We start from the raw sequence: 18,988 nt of genomic DNA, 5'->3' as shown, positions 1-18,988 counted from the left end.
TGTCTCTGAGCAGAGCACCAACGCCGTCGGTGAGTTGAGAGTTCCCGTCCCTGTGCGTTGAGTCTAAATCAACAGCACCGACGAGATCACTAAAGACTGAACGTGAGAACCAAGAAGTGCATTGTGGGAACATTTCAGGATGCCAGTGAGGCGACTTGTACTCCTTAATTGACCCCTTAGAGTCTCTCTCTCTCTCTCCCCCCCTCTCCCTCTCTCTCTCTCCCCCCCTCTCCCCCTCTCCCTCTCTCCCTCTCTCCCTCTCTCCCTCTCTCTCCCCCTCTCCCCCTCTCTCTCTCTCCCCCTCTCCCCCTCTCTCTCTCTCCCCCTCCCCCTCTCTCTCAGCCGTCGTAGTGTCTCTCGTCCCCGTTCTCTGGGTCCTTGTTGAAGACGGACGACAGCTCCCGCAGCAGCAGCTCCTGCGAGGGCGTGCACAGCCCCTGGCGCTGCTGCCCCCTCCTGGCCGCGGGGTGTGACTGCGCCTGCGGGTGGAGGAGGACGACGGAGGAGTCGGGGGACGACCCGGACAGAGAGTCCAGACTGTGGCTGGACCCGGGGTCCCCGTCACAGCTGCTGGCGCCGCTCTGGACCAGCGTGTCCAGGGACCCCCCGGCGGAGGGGTAGGAGGGGGGGGGCCCGGGGTCCGAGTCCAGGGAGCAGGTCTTCACCAGGCCCAGCGGGGGGCCCAGCGGGTGGCCCAGCGGGGGGCCCGGCACGTCGCGGGGGCCAAGGGGGGGCCGGCCCGACAGGAAGCTGGACTCCAGGGAGTGGAGGACCTGCAGGCCGAAGTCCCCCACCTCCTCGTAGACGGGCTCCTGGGGGTCCAGGGGGGCGGGGGGGGGCGGGCCCTCGGGACGCTCCTCCACCGAGTCCTGCTGCACCTTCATGGGCTGTGGGGGAGACGGGGGGGAGGAGACGGGGGAGAAAGGGGGGAGACGGGGGGGGGGGGACAGGGGGAGACGGGGGGGAGGAGACGGGGGAGAAAGGGGGGAGACAGGGGGGAGACGGGGGGGGGGACAGGAGGGGGGGACAGGGGGAGACGGGGGGGAGACAAGGGGGGAGACAGGGGGGAGAGAGGGGGGAGACGGGGGAGATGGGGGGAGACGGGGGGAGACAGGGGGGAAACGGGGGGAGCGAGAGGGGGAGACAGGGGGGGAGACCGGGGGAGAGACGGGGGGAGAGACGGGGGGAGACGGGAGAGATGGGAGAGAAAGGGGGGGAGACCGGGAGAGAGAGGGGGGAGACGGGGGGAGAAAGGGGGGGAGACCGGGAGAGAGAGGGGAGAGAGGGGTAGAGAGGGGGGAGACAGGGATTTCAGTCACACAGAGCTGGGATTCAGGACTGGAGCGAGGAACCATTGTGTCCTGTGCACACGACGCAGGCAGAGGGGCAGGCAGGCAACGGTAGGTTCAGGGTCATTTTGATTAAACATACCCATGCTTAGCTTACGTAGAATCTTAGGATATTATTATTCATTCTCTACGATTTCTCATGTCCCGATCTTACAAAGCGGAGCATTGAGCCATGCTTAACAACTCCCTGACTAACCAAACCATAAGACCGTCCTCCACTGGTACGTGTTCCACTCATCAGCAGATTAAGGGCCGTATCTATGATCATCTCCTAATCAGCTGGAGGGCGTCGGCCAAACTCTCCAACAACGTCCAAAACAACCGCTTCCTCGCCGAAAAGAAAGGTCGCTATTGTCCGCTCTCCAAGTCCTGGGTAACGACGCAAACCGTAAGATAAAGACAATTTCCCAGGCGTCTGAAGAACAAAAGACTAACAGTTGACGTGTTAATGTCCCCCTGGGGGCCTGCAGCCAGCCCACTTTATAACGACCAGTTCACCTGGCTAATCTCTGGAGTAGGGTGTTGTTTCAGGGCGGGGCTGAAGGGTCTAAGCTCTGACCCCAACCCTGCAAACTGTAATGGATATATATATATATATTCATCGTTAAAAACAGCCCTCTGCTCAAATATTCAGCCTCTTCCTTCCTTTTGATTAAGAAGACGTGGGAGCATGTGGGGAGACTCAGGGTCACTAGGAGACACGTCCTCCACCTCCCCCTCCCCCTCTCCCTCTCCATCACCGCATCCCTTGGCTTCCTGTTGTCCGCACTTCAAACATCCCATCGTAAACCCAAGAACAGGAAGTGGAAGACTTCCTGCAGGAAGGGCAGTGTCCAGAGTGCGTTCCTTAAAGAAAAGTGTTTACTGCATCGCTAGCAGGACAAGACGGACAGCAAATCGGCTTAATAAGAGAGACAAAATACTCACAAAGAACATGGAGAGTGTTCGTCTGGCGTGCAACTTCCTCTGTGGGGAACAGAAGAACAATGAGCAATACTAAAGGAAGACATTGAACCTTATTGATATCATTCTTACCTATAAAAGAGCAATACGATGTGCTTAACTAGGACAAAAATGCAACAATATATCAAAAAACTAAGGAAGTCCTCCAAACACCCAAATCATTTAGTTTACTCATGTGTGTTATTGATTCATGCATACCTATGAGAGAATATGCACACACACACACACACACACACACACACACACGTATATCTTCCAAGCTGCTTACCAGCGTCTGATTGGCCGAGAGCATGGTGGAGTTGCTCTCGTCTCCTCTTATCGGTACGAGAGGCATGGTGCCGAACTTCTGCTTGGAGATGTCGGAGGAGGAGTGACGTCTCAACACGGGAGGGCAGCGGTCATCGTTCTGCACACACACATTGTTTTGAAATGTAAAAAAAATGATACATAAATGCATACGCATAACAATAAATGTCCCTAAAAATCGAATATTATTCATTAGGCGCGTTCCGACTGAGGGTCTTCCTGGAAGTGGGCTCAGTGTTTTGGCCACGCCCACTCACTCAGGTCCCCTCTGCGTCCGTTCCCATACAGGGACCTTTGTGGGGGCTACCCGCAGCTGGGCGGTTACAGAGAGCACGTCGCTGGGTAAAGAATTGACATCAGTGGAAGGCAACGGGCAAATATAAGCCTGTCTTTCTGTAACGTTAAAGTGTGTTTCCGATTAAAGATCTAAAACCTTCGCCACATGCATACTTCACTACAATACATACTCTATGTTATATCTTGTGACCAAGACCCGCCTCAACCGAATCAAATCAGCGTAGAAGAGTTAGGAGGCTCAGAAAGCTCCTACCCCGAGGCTAAACTGTGAAGTTGGGCGGATCCCCTCTCCCAGCCACACCCACCGCGCCTCGCCACAGGGAAAACCCCCTCAGTCGCTTCATGGTTTAGAAGTGCTTTTCCGTGAAGAAAAACGCTTAATAATAAATAACGAAACAGACTGACATTTTGTAAGATTTGCAACATTGCAACTTATTTTCGTGTTAACGTGGCCCTTTCCATTCAATACCAAGCTGCAGCCAAAGCCAACCAACTATATTCATGACCCAAACTCAGCCGGGACAGTTCTTCCTCCCTCTCAACCTATCAAATCGCCCATAGTAATCAGGCCTTTCCCCCTCTTTTAGTCGTTTGCTCACTTTACACATGCATTGAGAGATCTACAGCTAAAGGTGTGGGACATGTCATGAGCCCCCCTAGAGTCCAGCCGCTGTGTGGCGGTGCGGGCTAACGTCGATCCTCTGATACTCTCCTCGACGGGGAAAGCATGGCCTCTGGAGTAACTGCAAGTCAACAAGATTTTACTCCGGCCTACACTTTCAAAACACAACACTACAAGTGGACGTCCGTCTTGTTGTACTAACTACAGAGTGGACAGCTCAGACCAGGTACGGCTGCTGTCTGGAGGAACCCACCTGGGCCTTGAGGAAGCTGGTCACCCAGTCCCACAGGTCCGCCTCAGAGCAACAGCACAGGTAGCTGAGGAGAGAGGACACAGGAGGTGAGGAGACGAGGACACAGGAGGTAAGGAGACGAGGACACAGGGGGAGAGGAGATGAGGACACAGGAGGTGAGGAGACGAGGACACAAGAGGTGAGGAGACGAGGACAGAGGAGGTGAGGAGATGAGGACATTACCCTACCACCTGTATTCCACACCACAAACAAGTCACACGCACACACACACACACAGACGATATTGCACAAGCAAATACTTTATCTATCTAAACACACAGACACACAAACGCACACAACTCGCAGGGACGCGGAATATCTTATGTAACATCCGAGGTTGTATCAGACTATTCAGAGAAAACAAAGAGGAAGTGTTCTCAAAACACACACACACACACACACACACACACACACACACACACACACACACACACACACACACACACACACACACACACACACACACACACACACACACACACACACACACACACACACACACACACACACACACACACACACACCTCTGCCCTGCTGGGGTCTGGGTGTTGTTTTAGTGTACTACCAGCTCAGAGATTACGGTCTTATTCAGACTCCACAAAGCCTTGGTATACAGACTGTGGCTAAACATTTTCAGGAGTTTGCTTCAGTTGTGTTTTGTAATTAACAAATTAAAACATCACTTACAGTTGGTGTTTGTCTTTTTCTGAGATCACTGTAAAACCCCATCTAGGGATTTAAGCAGAACCAATCGTTAGAATATGAATAAAGAAATATTTCACAATAAAAAATAAATCAATAAATTCAGTACAAAGATTGTTCCGCACCCAATACACCCCTTGTTAATACTACACAAGCAGGGTTTAAGAAAGTATAGCACTACTGTTATTCCAAATAATATACAGAACAGTGGTATTACTGGTACTTATTTTGGTAGCGACTTCAGACACTGAGGTCTGGGTTGTGGTGGTAAGATCCAGAGGGTGCGATGTGACATTACAGGCTGATGGCCCTACCTGCCAGGGGCTTTCAGCTTCCTACGGATCCCCATGTAGATCTTCATGGTCTTCAGAGCCCACTCCTTCTCAGGCTTAATGCTCTGGACAAAAAACACACACCACATCAGCAACATTTCAGCGTTAACTACTAGTTAGCCATTAAAGGCTGTGTCAGGGATTCTAGGCTAAACATATACGATCTCATTCACCTGATCTTTCCTCACGATCAGCTAGCTGCCCGCCCCATAAGTAGGCCGCAAAAAAAACGCATCTCTGTAGGCATCCTATACCCCGAGATCGTACACAAAAACAATGGTACTACCAACCACTCAAAAATCTAAAATAAATAGTATTCCAACCAATCACCGACAAGGAGTGGGTGTTCTGGGGTTTTGGCTGCGTTTATGATCCTTTCTACTGGATGAAACACGGAAGGGAAGGGCGAGCTGGCTCTAGTTTGTTTGGGATCTCACTTGAAAAACCAACAGAAGTGACGTCACCCAACATCGCTGATGCGACCTTTAAGCAGACTCTTTCGTCCAAAGCGATTCACAATTAATTCAGAAACACTTCATTAAGGAGCAGGCAAGTTGAGAGAGTTGGCAAGTTAGGCAACTCTCTCAGGAATGGACAACGGGGATCGAACGCAGTTCCCTTTGACTAGTCAAAACCCTGGACTCTATCCTGTTACATGTAAACACTCACGTCTGCAAGCGATCCTGTTACATCCTGGGCTCTGAATGCATGTCGCTAGGTCCCGTTGGCCTTGCAGACACATGGTTGTGTTTGCTCACATGCTGCAGTCCCCTGAGAATGCTCAGGCGTCCGTATAGTAGGACTGCAGGCCCCCCGAGATCAGGGTTTGAACCCTGCACGTGGGAGCCCAAGCACCTCCCCCACTAGACTCCCGCGGAGGTCTACCTTCTTGTCTTTGAGCAGCAGCAGCTTGTGGTCCTTGATCTGGAAGGATCTCTCCTGGAAGCGGGTGCCCTGGAGCAGTTTGGGCGGCTCCTCGCGGCACTTCAGCAGACCGAACTTCATGATCTCGCTCTTGTAGGCTGGAGAAACACCAAGCGTCAGAGTCACTTCCGCACAGCCAACACCCTAACACACATCGCACCTCAGCTGGCATTGAATTCTTATCTGGGAGGTGGTGTTAGCAGGTTGCAATTAAGGAATAAAAATTAAGTTGGAAAGCAATTAGCACTTTTTCATTTGGTTTTGGCAAAAGAAGCTCCTAGCAAATTGCAAAATAAACAAGCAACAATGTGTGCGTGCGTGCGTGTCTTTGTCTTATTCACATGTCAGGATGTTGATGCCCTCTCCTTTAGGGACCCTCTTGACCACGAGGTAGGCGGAGCTGGGGTCGGCCATCTTGCACCACTGCAGGGCCTGTTCCAGAACCTTCTCCTTGGGGTGAAGGGGACGCTCTAGAAGCACAACAGAACATCAAAATGACAACCAAGCATTTCAGCTTTGAGTTTCTGTTTGAGTGTCTTGTGATTAGATCCGTCTTAGATAGATAGAACTGTTATTGGTATTCCCCACAAGTATTGCAAGACAAAACACAGAAGAGGAAGAGGAAACAGCCGTCTGTCTCACCCAGCTGTCCGTCTTCGATGGCCTCGAACGACATCCACACGTCTTTGTCGCCGGCCGGGACGTTCCGCATGTACAGCACCTGGTTGGTCAACTCCTCAGCACACATGGTGGGAGAAACCTGTTGGGTAAAAGGGAAAAAAGAGAGTGAGCAGTGCATTCAGAGACACACATCCAATGCCCGCCGTGGACTGTTTGAGCTGACAATGAACGACGGGAGCTGAAGGCAGGTACCTTAAGGGTGATGCAGCAGTCGGGTATCTTCATCTCCAGGTAGACCTCTATGATCAGGTCTCCTGCCTGGGAGAGCTAGAGGAAACACGCAGAGGACACAGGAGTCATCTCACACGGTCATGAAGTCCACCCCTGTAGTGTCTGCTCATGGGCATCGATGGATTTGATCCTAAATCCATCCGCTTCATCTTTGTAACTTCAATGATGTACTTGAAGGTGGAGTCAAATAATGTAGATAAGATATCGTATAATGATTAGATAAGGTCAACCTATGCTAAAGCTATAAAAGAAGGCACGCAGGACAACAGTTTTGTGATAGCGTCCACTGATGAATGAAGTCAAAGTGGATGCGTGGCGGCAGGTTACCTGTGTGTCCGACCACGTCGTGATGAGGCTCATCTCCAGCTCTATCTGCGTGCGATGCTCCTCATCGATCTGAAGACACACACACCAAGAACTGAGCGGTTAGAACGGCAAATACCTTTATTTGGAACGGTTGAGTGTAAGCAGTTTGAATCCCCAATATGAAATATCTATCTTGTAATTTCCAACTAAGATAGCAAAAAATTTTGACTCTTCTTGCATTTCTTACCGATCCATATCCCAGAGAATAGTGTAGACAAAACAAATTTTTCACAAAATTCTTTGTTTGAATTAGCTTTTTTACATAAACGTATCAACCGTTTGAAACACCTATATTGCATTGCATAGATAGTGCCTATGCTGATGAATTTGCCAGTGTTTTTTAGAAACAAACAATTATTTCCAAAATTGTTTCTAATGTTGATAAAAAGGACAGGTAGGCTAGACACAATCAAGTTGGCAAATATTAACCACAACTGTATAACAAGCATGTAGTCCAAATATCAAAGTTTGTGAGGCTTCCACCTGTGACTGATTGAATGCCTCAGAGCAACTCTGGACAGAAAACATCCGTTGACCATGTATTAGCTGATAAGTATGCAGCTAGTAATCAACGAAGAGGTCAGCTACGTATTGCTATGGTAGCTGGAGATTTTTGGGAAACGCTCGTACTTCGGCTGCTGCATAGTACCACTGGGCTTAGTAATAAGTCAGCAAAATGTTAACTTGACTGTTTTGGGAAACGTTCCCCAGACTAGTAGTAAAAATGAAACTAGATTCAAAACGTCAACAAACACGTGACCAGACGAACAACCTTTCAGAAATAACATTTCCACTGCTGTATTGGCAAAAAATATGCTGCAGTTGACCTCTAGCCCCAAACATCTCTGCAGATGTTCCTGTTTCTGGGAGTTTCAGAGTGACCCGGTCTCTTACTCACATCGAAGACGTACAGGAACTCGTCTATGAGGTCCTCCATGATCTTCACCTCGTGCTCCCCCTTCCCGTCTGTCTGGAAGAGGCTGGGGGCGAACAGCAGAGACAGGTTCTTCGTGCACATCTGGTTCAGGTCCGCGCACCGCTGCACGCTGGAGAGAGAAAGGTGGATCATCAGTGTGGTTACAGGCGGACCGTGCGTGCGTGCGTGCGTGCGTGCGTGCGTGCGTGCGTCTCAGAGAGTCTGAGTGTACGGGTGTTCATGTGCGTGTGCGTGCTGACCGGTATAGGTGTCCAACCAGGACAGCCAGTGTGGTTCTGTTGACTCTGGGTAGGCTGCGGATGATCTCCTTGTACCGGTCCAGCCGGCTGTACTTCTGAGGGAGTTCTACAAAACAAACAATGTTACTAATATACAAGGTACAGTAACATTAAAACACCGTTCAAACAAAACCATATTTTTTAAATATATAAATGAGTTTCTCTCTGCATGTGTAAATCCTAAATCTGGATCCGGTCTAAAACTGGATTTGAGTAAACTTGATCAGTCTATGTAAACGGAATCTGTAAACCCAGATCCAAGTGAAGTGGAGTAATGTAGATTTGGCTGAATTTGATCTATTTGAAACATATATGTAAACTGGATCTGTTCTAAACTGGATTCCACTTAACTCGATTTGAGTAAACTCGATCGGTGTGAACTGTATCTGTAAAACTGAATTTGAGTCAACTAGGTATACTATGAACACGTGAACGGAATCTGTTCTCCGCATGCAGTAGAACCAGTGTGAAGGGATCGGGACCAGTCCACTCACTGGCGGCCTCCTTCCACAGAGGGTGCAGCTCGGCCATGAAGATTGGGTCATCCACCTCCCGGAAGAACCTCTTCAGCACGTCCGTCACGTCCTCGATGAAGTTGTCCCCGATGCGCAGCTTCACATTGCGGGCGTCTTTGCGGAACTCGTCCATCAGAAGCTTGATCCGGGATTTGGCGCCGTTCTTCCGGTAGATTCCCTCGTGGCCGAGGCCTACGGGTGCACGCACATAACCGAGGACCCGTTAGAACACCACTGGATTCCGCTCAGCAGTCCTCACGTCCAGGCCTCGATGTGGCGCTGCTCATGTCGTGAGCAGCAGCAGCTGTTTGCGCGTCTTGAGTGTCTCGTGGATTGTTGGTTTGGAATTTTATTCCTTAACGTTCGTCAACCTCTATCTTTTACCAAGACGAGATCATTTAACAATGGAGATCCTCTATATGCTGACAGTATATTTAATCATTGTGGGACTTATTTGACACAGAGACGTTTAAGAAAGGGAAGTTTGTCAGCCAATAAAGTGCTATGATAAATGAATTACAGTTACTCAGGGGAATATGTAGAGCGCAAGACGGCTTTTACCGGCCCAGACTAAAAGAGCGGCCCCTAGCGTTCAAAGACCCTTCATGATGGCTGCGCGGCGCTGTCCTCGGTCGGCTCACCGTACTGCGTGATGAAGGCGATGCAGCTGTCCACGATGATGGGGATGTCTGAGCGGCTGAGCTGCTGCTCCCTCAGGGTGTTCCCCTTCCCCCCCGCAGCCCGCTGGATGTCCGAGTACCACAGGGCGAAGTCCGCCCGGCCCATACCCTGCAGGTGGAGAGTCCTGATGGGGGGGGGGACCACAGGAGAGAGGGAGGGAAGTTACTCTACCTGGCGTGCATGGGCTATAATCGACCACGGTAATCAACCCTCAGGGACAGAAGGACTGGAGCCCAGCTGACTGACGTGCTAACATCACACAAACAAAAGAACACATTTCTATACATGCTCCACTGGTCTTACTTCTAATTTGAAGATCAATCTCCCCCCCTCTCACCTCCCCTTCTCCACCAGCACCAGGATGTCCTTCTTGTCATGGTGCTCACTCTCTGACGTCGTACCTGAGGGTTAGAACGGAGATAATGTTATGCTAGGGAAGCAAGTCAGAAGGTGGGTCAGTTCAACCACATCATACTTTAAATTTGCACCTGGAATTTGATGGTGTGTATAAATGTCAAGGAAAACTTCAGATCAGAAACAGCAGTGCTTAGCCTGTGTTTGACTGGAGAAAATGCTGTCCCGGCAGTTGAATATTTATGCTCAAAGGCGAGAATGTGGGATGTGTTCAGCAGTGCATCCAAGCTCAAATTGTTGAGCGTCATCTTGTTTTATGTGTCTTCGAGTCAGCTTGCTCTCAGTGTGACTCCTATATGTCACTATGTGCTAGCTTGCTTTATATTATTATTTAATGTTAGCTTGCGTCATGTGACTTAACGTTAGCTCACATTATGTTACTAGTGTTTGGTGCTTAGGATTAAAGACTGCTGCTCACTGAGCTCTTGCAGGCGGTTGAGGTTGATGATGTCCTCCGCCGCTCCGTCGTTTCCGGGGCAGATGAACAGGTTGGACTTCTGCAGCACAAAGTACGCCTCCTTCCACTGGGGGTCCAGCATGGCCTTGTAGCGTAGGACCCCCACGCGCTCAAACTCCCGCGTCAGCAGGCAATGGCAGCTGAGAGGTGTAGCCGCCTGGAACATTACCCACCGTTATCATTAAATCCCTTCACGCAAGCGTTTATCCAAGGGGGCATAGAGTAGATGGATGTTTAGGTGGTTGAGGAGCTGTTATTTACAGTATTTTGCTCAAGGATGATTACTGTCGTCACTAACCGGTCAACTTTCAGTCATACTGATAGGCATGTTTTTCTTTCACGGCATTAGGGCTGAACGATCTATCGTTTTCGACCGAAAATCGCGATCTCAAGCATTACGATTTTGGGATCGTCAAAGCTGCGTTTTTCTTTTTTTTTTTATATATTTTACAAAAGTGGAATTATTTTGATGCTGATGAGCCATTGAAGCAAGTTTACTTAAGAAAGAGGGCTCCCTTTTATTTGACTTTTTTGGTTGTTGTTTCTTAGGTACTTGAATAAACAGTCTTGCATTTGAAATCTGTTGCCAGCAGTTTTCATTATTGCATTACCTTAATGGAATTCATTGGTTATATTAATTTATACTGAAACTTGATTTAAAGAAAATAAATCGTGGTTGAAATCGAAACCGCAATCTCTACCAGAAAAATCGCAATTTCAATTTTTTCTTAAAATCGTTCAGCCCTACACGGCATCATCATTCACAGGATTCAAACACCGATATTATAATTCAACACGATCCAAAACGGTGCAAACAGGTGAGAGAAGGTACCTTGCCGATGGCCTTGGCCCAGCTCTGCAGAGCATCAGGAGTCTCCAGGCCAAACTGGTACAGCTTCTCCGAGCTCAGGCACACCTCAAAGGTGTAGCGAAACCTAGCAGGACAAAGGAGCAAATCTTCAGGTGAAAAATACAAACATGTATCTAATAATCGGAAGGAAGATGTCCTGGTTCATTGAAACGTTTGTTTAAAAATAAAAAGGTCAATCCAAAGAATCATCATGGTATCATCGACTCTCCTACCTGTCGATGAAGCCATTGTTGTTATTGCTGGTCTGGGGTCTGCTCACGCCGACACAAAGGATGTCCTTGACCCAGATCTGCATGCAAGGGTCTGGGCTGCGCTCCGACTCATAGAGGAGCAACGACTTGTCCACCGTGCACCAATACTTCTGGAAATCTACCGGGATCGGAAGAACAGGAGGTCAGAACTCTGTAGAACTCTGTAGAACTCTGTAGAACTCTGTAGAACTCTGTAGAACTCTGTAGAACTCAACTCCAAGAGAGAGTGGAGTGGAAAAGAGAGGAACATAAATTGACCCCCTCAGCCATTTCTGTTCCATTTTAGACTACATTTTATTCCAAAGGCACTAGCGACGTCTTACAAGCGCTGAACTATAGCCGAATACTGCCCCGGAGCAAAAACATCTTGGCCAGTATTAAGTGCTGCATGAAACCACTCGAAAAAAACATGCATGTGTAGTGTGCAAATGTAGTCTTTCAGTTACAAAAATAGAAACATGATAAAAGGGTTAGCTCTGCGTAAAGGTTACGTTTCTATGACTTGTGATTTCCCGTTAACACGTCGTAAACCCCTTCTCTTACATTTACTTTAACTGAAATATAGACGGTGCAGTGAGTCACGGTTTTTTTAAGACTGTGTGGAGAGTGTTGAGTGACTAGGAATATCAACAGCTTCAGGGCCACTCTACAGGACGGGCTGGTATGGTGATGCAACGCCTCTGCTCCCAAAAAAACTAAAAGAACTGAACCTTGTGCTCCCAAAAAAAGGCTTTTGTTCCGCGGGCAGAAGAAGGAGGTAGTGGTTCCTCTATTAAACCAGTGCCAAAGCCTCTCTTTGTAACCGCCTCCTCCAACACCCCCCTAACACTCAGCCTCGAAAACCCACCCGCCCAAGTTCAGCAGCCTACCTTCTCTGGTCTTGCGTGATAGGGTGCCTCTACTCGAGGAGCCGGACTTGTAGAGGTACCCGGAATGGAGTACAGCCTGCATTATCTCATCGTACACACCCGGGTCTGCAGAAGAGACGAGGAGACGAAAGAGGAGAGTAAGGCACATTGGAGTACATACAGAGAGAGTATACCGGGATACAGATGAAGAGAGGGGAGAGAGAGATAGGACGAAGATAAGAACATAGGAGGGTACATGAGAAGAGATAAGAACAAATACAGGAGAGCATAACAGGAGAGACAAAATAGAGAAGAGGAGAACAGAAAGAGTAAATAAGAGTGAACATGAACACACGGAACACCACAGTTTGGAAGGGAACCGTAGATACGGAGCTCTCCAGTGGTACATACTACTCTCACGTGCTGCTGATCCATGCCCTGCGATTTCTGAAGAGCTCTGCTTTGCGGGCGAGCCAGTGGACACTGTTAATCTTTCAGCCGACTGGCTGATCGTCGCTGGTACGCACAAACGGACAGAGTGCTACTCTTTTGTCACAGAAGCCACCCCCACCCCATAGTAGTGTTAACTCTTCCACCGTTTCACTGTGGTAAAGGCTGCCCCACATTCCACAAACAGGGAACAAGCCCGTGCCTCGAGTAGCAGACGACAGCCACAGTCTAAGTCACTGCGGATATGATTCACTAGGTGGAGATTTGATTGTCTAAAAACTAAAAACGATTTAAGCGATTATTAAAAATGTTCAATTAAACTTTAACTTCGCTTATAGCCCTCATTAAGACGACGAGTCAAATAAGGGTAAAACAACCTAGAAACATTTTAATGTATAAATATCTTCTTCATTTCATTATTTGTATTCATTTGTTATCCGTTTTCAGTTCTAACTATGTCTTCCACTTTGCCAGGACAGGTCAAAATCATGGCTGGGATGAATAATGTACAATCCTATCCTCGGCTCTATGTGATGGGATCTTTTAGTAACAAGACACCAACACGTGGTCCAGCCTCTCACCGGTAATCAACCATGGCCCATGCACTCATTGCCGTTACCAAGGCCTGCTTTTGAACCCTTCTTTGGGGTCAGGGTTCTGGGCAGCTCCGGGCTCTCACCTGAACTGTCGGCCAGGTCAGGGGGGAAGCGGCGGTCGTAACCGTTGGCGATGGCCAACCGCACCACCTCTGCCTCGGCGAAGATCTGAGTGACGGTCTTCAGGAGGTTCTGCTCTGTCACAGCCGTGCACAACACCTGAGGGGGAGAGAGGGGGAGAGAGGGGGAGAGAGGGGGTGAGAGGGGGTGAGAGGGATAAAGGAGAGAGATTCTGCAAAAACTGGGCAGGGACGACGCTGAAGGGGTAGGATGAGGTCATTAAGGGAGAGGAACGAGGCTGGGTGTGTTTGGATAGAGTGGACGGCACCAGCAGAAAGATGCAAAAGGTGAAACTGAGACAGACAGACAGACAGACCAGGGGGTATTGGGTAAACCTTTATTAAAAGGGATCCACAGAATCACCAGCACAGGCTTTTTGGGAAGGTCGGTCTCTCTCGGTCTCTGTCTCTGTCTCTGTCTCTCTCTCTCTCTCTCTCTCTCTCTCTCTCTCTTCTCTCTCTAATCTCTCTCTCTCTCTCTCTCTCTCTCTCTCTCTCTCTCTCTCTCTCTCTCTCTCTCTCTCTCTCCCTCTCTCTCTCTCCCTCCATAACATTCCACAGAAGGCACGGTCTGACCTCCTGCCGGTCCAGGCGCCCCCTCACGCAGAGAGCAGGAGGAACAGCCTGACAGGACCCCATGTTGGTCTTCTAGCTGGTCAACCGACTAGCCGGTACCCAAACGTTGTGATGTTGATAAGCCCTGACACGCCATTTCACACCATAGTGTTCCACACCTCACTTTCGATATACACTCATTACCTTCCCCGCTGCAGTGCTCTTGGGGAAAAAAGTTCCTCAAATATGGTGAAACACTGGTAACCCTGGCAACATGACTCTGCTCTCGGATCAGGGGGGGGCGAGTTGAAGGAGGAGGATGAATAGGAGGAGAAGGTCAAAGAGTGGGAAGAGTAGGAGGGGGAGAGAGGAGTATGAGAAGGAGGCAGAGGAGGGGGAGTGGGGGAGGAAGAGGGAGGAGAGAGGCACCTTGAGCAGCTGGTCCTGGCTGCTGAAGCGCGGGTGGGGGTGGCGGTAGTGGCCCTCCCGGTACTTCTGGATGATGAAGTGGCGGCGCTGCTCAGGCACGGCATCAGAGTCCATCTCCTCAGAGACGGAGAGACGTGGGGACCAGAACTCATTGGCACGGTCGTTCCCCAGCATGATGAAGAGCTGCAGCCAACAGGAGGAGGAAGAGGAGGGGAGGAGAAGATAATAGATACACTCATGAAATCGTCTGTGGCTCACCCCGTGAAACCAAGCTCTTCGTTTATATGCATGTGCTTGTTAAAAGAACAGCAGCAACAGAAATCAAATGCTTGCGTTCTAGCCTTCTTCAACAGTGCGTTTCATTGAACAATAAGATGAGAGGATTTACTTAGCACGGCTATACGGTTATTCAACTATGAATGAAGCATGAACGGAGCATGAGACGACAGTTATCGAGGACCAGCTAGGACAGGATTCCCTCCGAGTCTCACCTGAACGATCTCGTTGCTCCACACACTCGTGTCCAGCTTGAGGCTCTGCACCTTGGATACCATCGTCCCCAGTCCCCTGTGCTGCCCTGGACACACACACACACACACACACACACACACACACACACACACACACACACACACACACACACACACACACACACACACACACACACACACACACACACACACACACACACACACACACACACACACACACACACACACACTTTACTACAGGGTTCAGCCACAAGCAGAGCACCATCAACATTATTTGCCCCCCACCCCCCAGATAATTTCAGAAATGGAATAATATGTAAAACGTTCATAGTTCTTCTAGATTTGTTAAGTAGTAATCTGCCGTCTGAAAACGTGACTTGAAAAATAACGTGTGCTGTTTCGGTACCGCACAGTTGAGTATTTGCTAAAAACGATATGCGATAACTATGAAACTATTTGTATTGTCTATCATGCCCTGCTGCAGCATGTTATTGATCTCTTGATTAAGATTAATTGGGCCCCGTCTTGTATCCGGCGCAATGGACTTTCTACACTGACGCATGTGTCGTTGCTAGTCTGCAACTGGCGCAGAGCGTTCCATTCCCTCCAACAACACTCGTCGGTAAATTAGGGAATGATGTTGCGCCCCAAGGGGTGTTTCGGCAAAAGGAGGAGGCGTGTTCTGGGGCAAACATTCCCTGGTGCTATTCTGCAGTTTCAGAAAACAATTGCGCCACCAACCAGGAAATACCTGGTTTAAAGTCAGTGGCGCGTTGTTCAGATGCTATTTTAAGGGCGCATGCATAATGTTGCTTGCGCACACACTTTGCTTCTCTCATCTAGCCACACATTCTTGGTAAATTATTAGGGAAAGAACAGCTGATACAGCGGTAATACGTTTTATATCAATGCATCTGCAAACACAACACAGCAAACACATATTTTCTTGAGACAGACATCGTGTACACGCCCATAACTTTTAGGAGTATTTGATCGTGAGAAAACATTGTCACCAGGAAGTAAATATGTCCCAATAGACTCCATGAGTACGCAAGAATTACGAACACCCACCATAATTTCACATGAAAAGGCACTGACCACAGAATAAGCCTACAGCTAAAGCCAACCCCCTTGTTAACCAATAACATTGCGTTTCAACCCAGTATGAAAGTAGTTCCTCTTCACAGCCCTAGAAATGGTTTTGTCTTGTCGTGGGCCTTGGCCAAAAATTTTTACTTTTGAAGTGATGGTATCACATACTTAAAACCCTTACATGTCATTCGAGTGTTTTTAAGTAGGCTTGAGCATAATTGCAAAATATGCACAACTTTAATTGCATTCATTCAACAAGCTATATACTAAAATACAATAAAATAGATGTACTGGATTACAGTCAAATATCTCTTCCTCTACTGTGGGTATTGTTGTACTTTTTGTAAATAGTGTCTGAATCCATATCCATTTCCCACCTATATATATATTTTTTTATATACATTTATACACACACACACACACACACACACACACACACACACACACACACACACACACACACACACACACACACACACACACACACACACACACACACACACACACACACACACACACACACACACACACACACACGTCGGCCTGTATGCCTATTTGTGTTGGAGCATTGACCTGGTTTGTGGGTGTGCCTTCCTGTTTCACTTGCTTCAGCAGGATCTCCTGGAACTAAAACGTCCACCTCTAAACAAACATCCCATTGGCCTCTGTGTTTTCCACCGGTGATATAAATATGGTTTGTCAGCAGTGCGATTTCAGTTTGATGTTAGTTTGCCAATTTCTTATCCGCCTAAATTAAATAAAAGATACGTGTGAAACCCCAGCACTTTCCAAATAAAGAGTGAATGAGGTCCAATGAATCTCCTAGCACGGTGGCAGGAGCAATGTTTAGGAGAGAGATTTAATTATCTTAATGGTTTTTAGGTCAGTTTATAAGGTTTTGACCTCGGCTTAGTGTACTGCCGAGTGGTAGTGAATGAAGTGAACGGCCTTAGACTGTGAATTCCCCCTACCATATGTACAATCCGGTTGTTTTAATGGAGCGAAGCACATGGGGTGTCAATCATGGCTGAATGTTTCCACTTCCTTCAAACATGATGTCCATTCATTCAACTACTTGCGTGCACACAAGACTGCATGCTTTGCCCTACAAACGTGAAGTGTTTAATAAAAAGTATTTTGGCTCACTTTATGTTCTGGCCCGAAAAATGGTTGTCCCGTGGGCCATCTCTTTGTGGACCCCTGGTTTACTACTTGCGCTATTGTTAGGGACCTGCTATTTGCTCCTTTGTTAAGGCTGGGTGGAGAGTTTTCTGTGACAGGGAATCAACACTCTCCTGGGAAGATGGACAGGTTGTTTGTGTTCTGTCTGACAGAGCAGAGAGAGATAACACAACTCACAAGGGGATAACAAACCCCATCAAACACACACACACACACACACACACACACACACACACACACACACACACACACACACACACACACACACACACACACACACACACACACACACACACACACACACACACACACACACAATGCAGTTCAACCTGAACAGGGGCAGTGTGTTCTGCAGTGAGTCATGCCTCGACAGGTATCTACTTCACACCTGCATTATATCTTACAGAGATGCAATGTATTCCCCTGAAGGGTAACCACTCCCCTTTATTATTTTCAACCTGTTTATTCATCTTTCATCATTATTTGGCAGGAAGGGTGTACTCCTTGGCCTCACCTTCTCAAAAAATATTTAAAAAATATCTATAAAAAAGTTGGCTCGATGTTTGAGGTACTATGAAGAATGGCCTCTCTGATTCCATATCACTGGCTCTTTTTTCCCTCATAACTTATTTTATCTGTCTGTTTTCATCTCTACAAGATTTCCCCTTGTCCTTGAACAACTGTTTCCCAGACAAACTCAGGTATCACGGTAAACTACTTGGCACAGTGATTGCCTAGAACTGGCGTGTCAATAAATCTTCTCTTACAGAACTAAACATTCACACACTCTTTCACAACATTTCTGGTTTGTTTACATGTGGTTCTCTTGCTGTTATCTATGCTAAGCTTTACATGCCTTTACAATACCTACATTTTTACTTTTACCTGACAATGATTACTTTTAAAGTAATCATTTTCAGTATGTGACGCCATCTAGTCCACATGCTTTGTTATTAGGGAGGTCACAAGTCACCTTTGCGACTTCATTGGCAGCAAATAGCAGTGCGTCGAGGTGTGTATATTCCACTGATTCTAGTAATTCTGTCCAAGGAGGCGCGTTGAAGATAGTTTTGCACAGTTAGTACAGTATTTACGCGTGCCGGAGCACTAGGGTATTTACTGCCATTGAAAATTATTTTTATTGCTTCTGATTTTCTAATGCAAAGCAAAAAATCCAGACACACAGACACACAGACACACACACACACACACACACACACACACACACACACACACACACACACCTGCACAGTTCTTGCAGATGACCACACAGAGGTTGATGGAGGCCCAGTCGGGATGGACGGCCTTGCAGTCGGCACACGTCCTGTTGGAGCGGTTGGACCAGATCTTCTCCGCCACCTCGTAGTCCGACAGAGTCTCTGCAATGGACTCCTGCAGCGCCTCCATCCACCCCCGCTTCTCCTGGTCCGAGTCCGCCGTGAAGCTACAGGGGGGGGGGGAGGGGGGGGAGAGGGGGAGGAGGGGGTAGGGGGAGGGGGGAGGGGGGAGGAGGGGAGGAGGGGGTGGTTGGAGGAGGAGGGAGGGGGGGGGAGAAGGGAGGGAGGAGGAGGGAGGAGGGGGAAGGGGGAGGAGGGGGGGGAAGGGGGAGGGGAGAGGGCGAGGATGCAGAGGAGGGTGCAGGACGAAGAGGGTATGATGTGGGGAGAGGGTGGGGGAGGAAGAGGAGGAAGAGGAGGGAGGTTGTATAGAATGGGTATGGGTCTCCTATGGGTAGACCCATACCCATACTCTACTAT

General features: G+C 48.6%; 1 protein-coding gene across 3 annotated transcripts in view; it reads right to left on the bottom strand.

Moving 5' to 3' along the window:
* Positions 1 to 327: 327 nt before the first annotated feature.
* The window catches only part of arap3 (ArfGAP with RhoGAP domain, ankyrin repeat and PH domain 3), a 36,736-nt gene continuing 18,075 nt past the window's right edge, over positions 328 to 18,988 (bottom strand). For all 3 annotated transcript variants that reach the window (XM_056600939.1, XM_056600942.1, XM_056600940.1), the window contains 24 exons: positions 18,476 to 18,675; positions 14,958 to 15,043; positions 14,467 to 14,649; positions 13,447 to 13,582; positions 12,339 to 12,443; positions 11,431 to 11,587; positions 11,180 to 11,282; positions 10,309 to 10,504; positions 9,814 to 9,877; positions 9,437 to 9,600; positions 8,775 to 8,987; positions 8,242 to 8,347; positions 7,964 to 8,111; positions 7,027 to 7,095; positions 6,661 to 6,735; positions 6,430 to 6,547; positions 6,129 to 6,257; positions 5,749 to 5,885; positions 4,846 to 4,928; positions 4,517 to 4,558; positions 3,791 to 3,854; positions 2,581 to 2,718; positions 2,277 to 2,315; positions 328 to 887 (listed from right to left, as the gene is read on the bottom strand). In XM_056600939.1, the coding sequence (XP_056456914.1) occupies positions 339 to 887; positions 2,277 to 2,315; positions 2,581 to 2,718; positions 3,791 to 3,854; positions 4,517 to 4,558; positions 4,846 to 4,928; positions 5,749 to 5,885; positions 6,129 to 6,257; positions 6,430 to 6,547; positions 6,661 to 6,735; positions 7,027 to 7,095; positions 7,964 to 8,111; positions 8,242 to 8,347; positions 8,775 to 8,987; positions 9,437 to 9,600; positions 9,814 to 9,877; positions 10,309 to 10,504; positions 11,180 to 11,282; positions 11,431 to 11,587; positions 12,339 to 12,443; positions 13,447 to 13,582; positions 14,467 to 14,649; positions 14,958 to 15,043; positions 18,476 to 18,675 (3,304 nt within the window). In that variant the 3' untranslated portion in view covers positions 328 to 338. The remainder of the gene's footprint in view (positions 888 to 2,276; positions 2,316 to 2,580; positions 2,719 to 3,790; positions 3,855 to 4,516; positions 4,559 to 4,845; positions 4,929 to 5,748; positions 5,886 to 6,128; positions 6,258 to 6,429; positions 6,548 to 6,660; positions 6,736 to 7,026; positions 7,096 to 7,963; positions 8,112 to 8,241; positions 8,348 to 8,774; positions 8,988 to 9,436; positions 9,601 to 9,813; positions 9,878 to 10,308; positions 10,505 to 11,179; positions 11,283 to 11,430; positions 11,588 to 12,338; positions 12,444 to 13,446; positions 13,583 to 14,466; positions 14,650 to 14,957; positions 15,044 to 18,475; positions 18,676 to 18,988) is intronic.

The sequence above is a fragment of the Gadus chalcogrammus genome, chromosome 10 (assembly GCF_026213295.1).
Source record: "Gadus chalcogrammus isolate NIFS_2021 chromosome 10, NIFS_Gcha_1.0, whole genome shotgun sequence".
Lineage (NCBI taxonomy): Eukaryota > Metazoa > Chordata > Actinopteri > Gadiformes > Gadidae > Gadus > Gadus chalcogrammus.
This window is presented reverse-complemented; position numbering and strand designations above follow the sequence as displayed.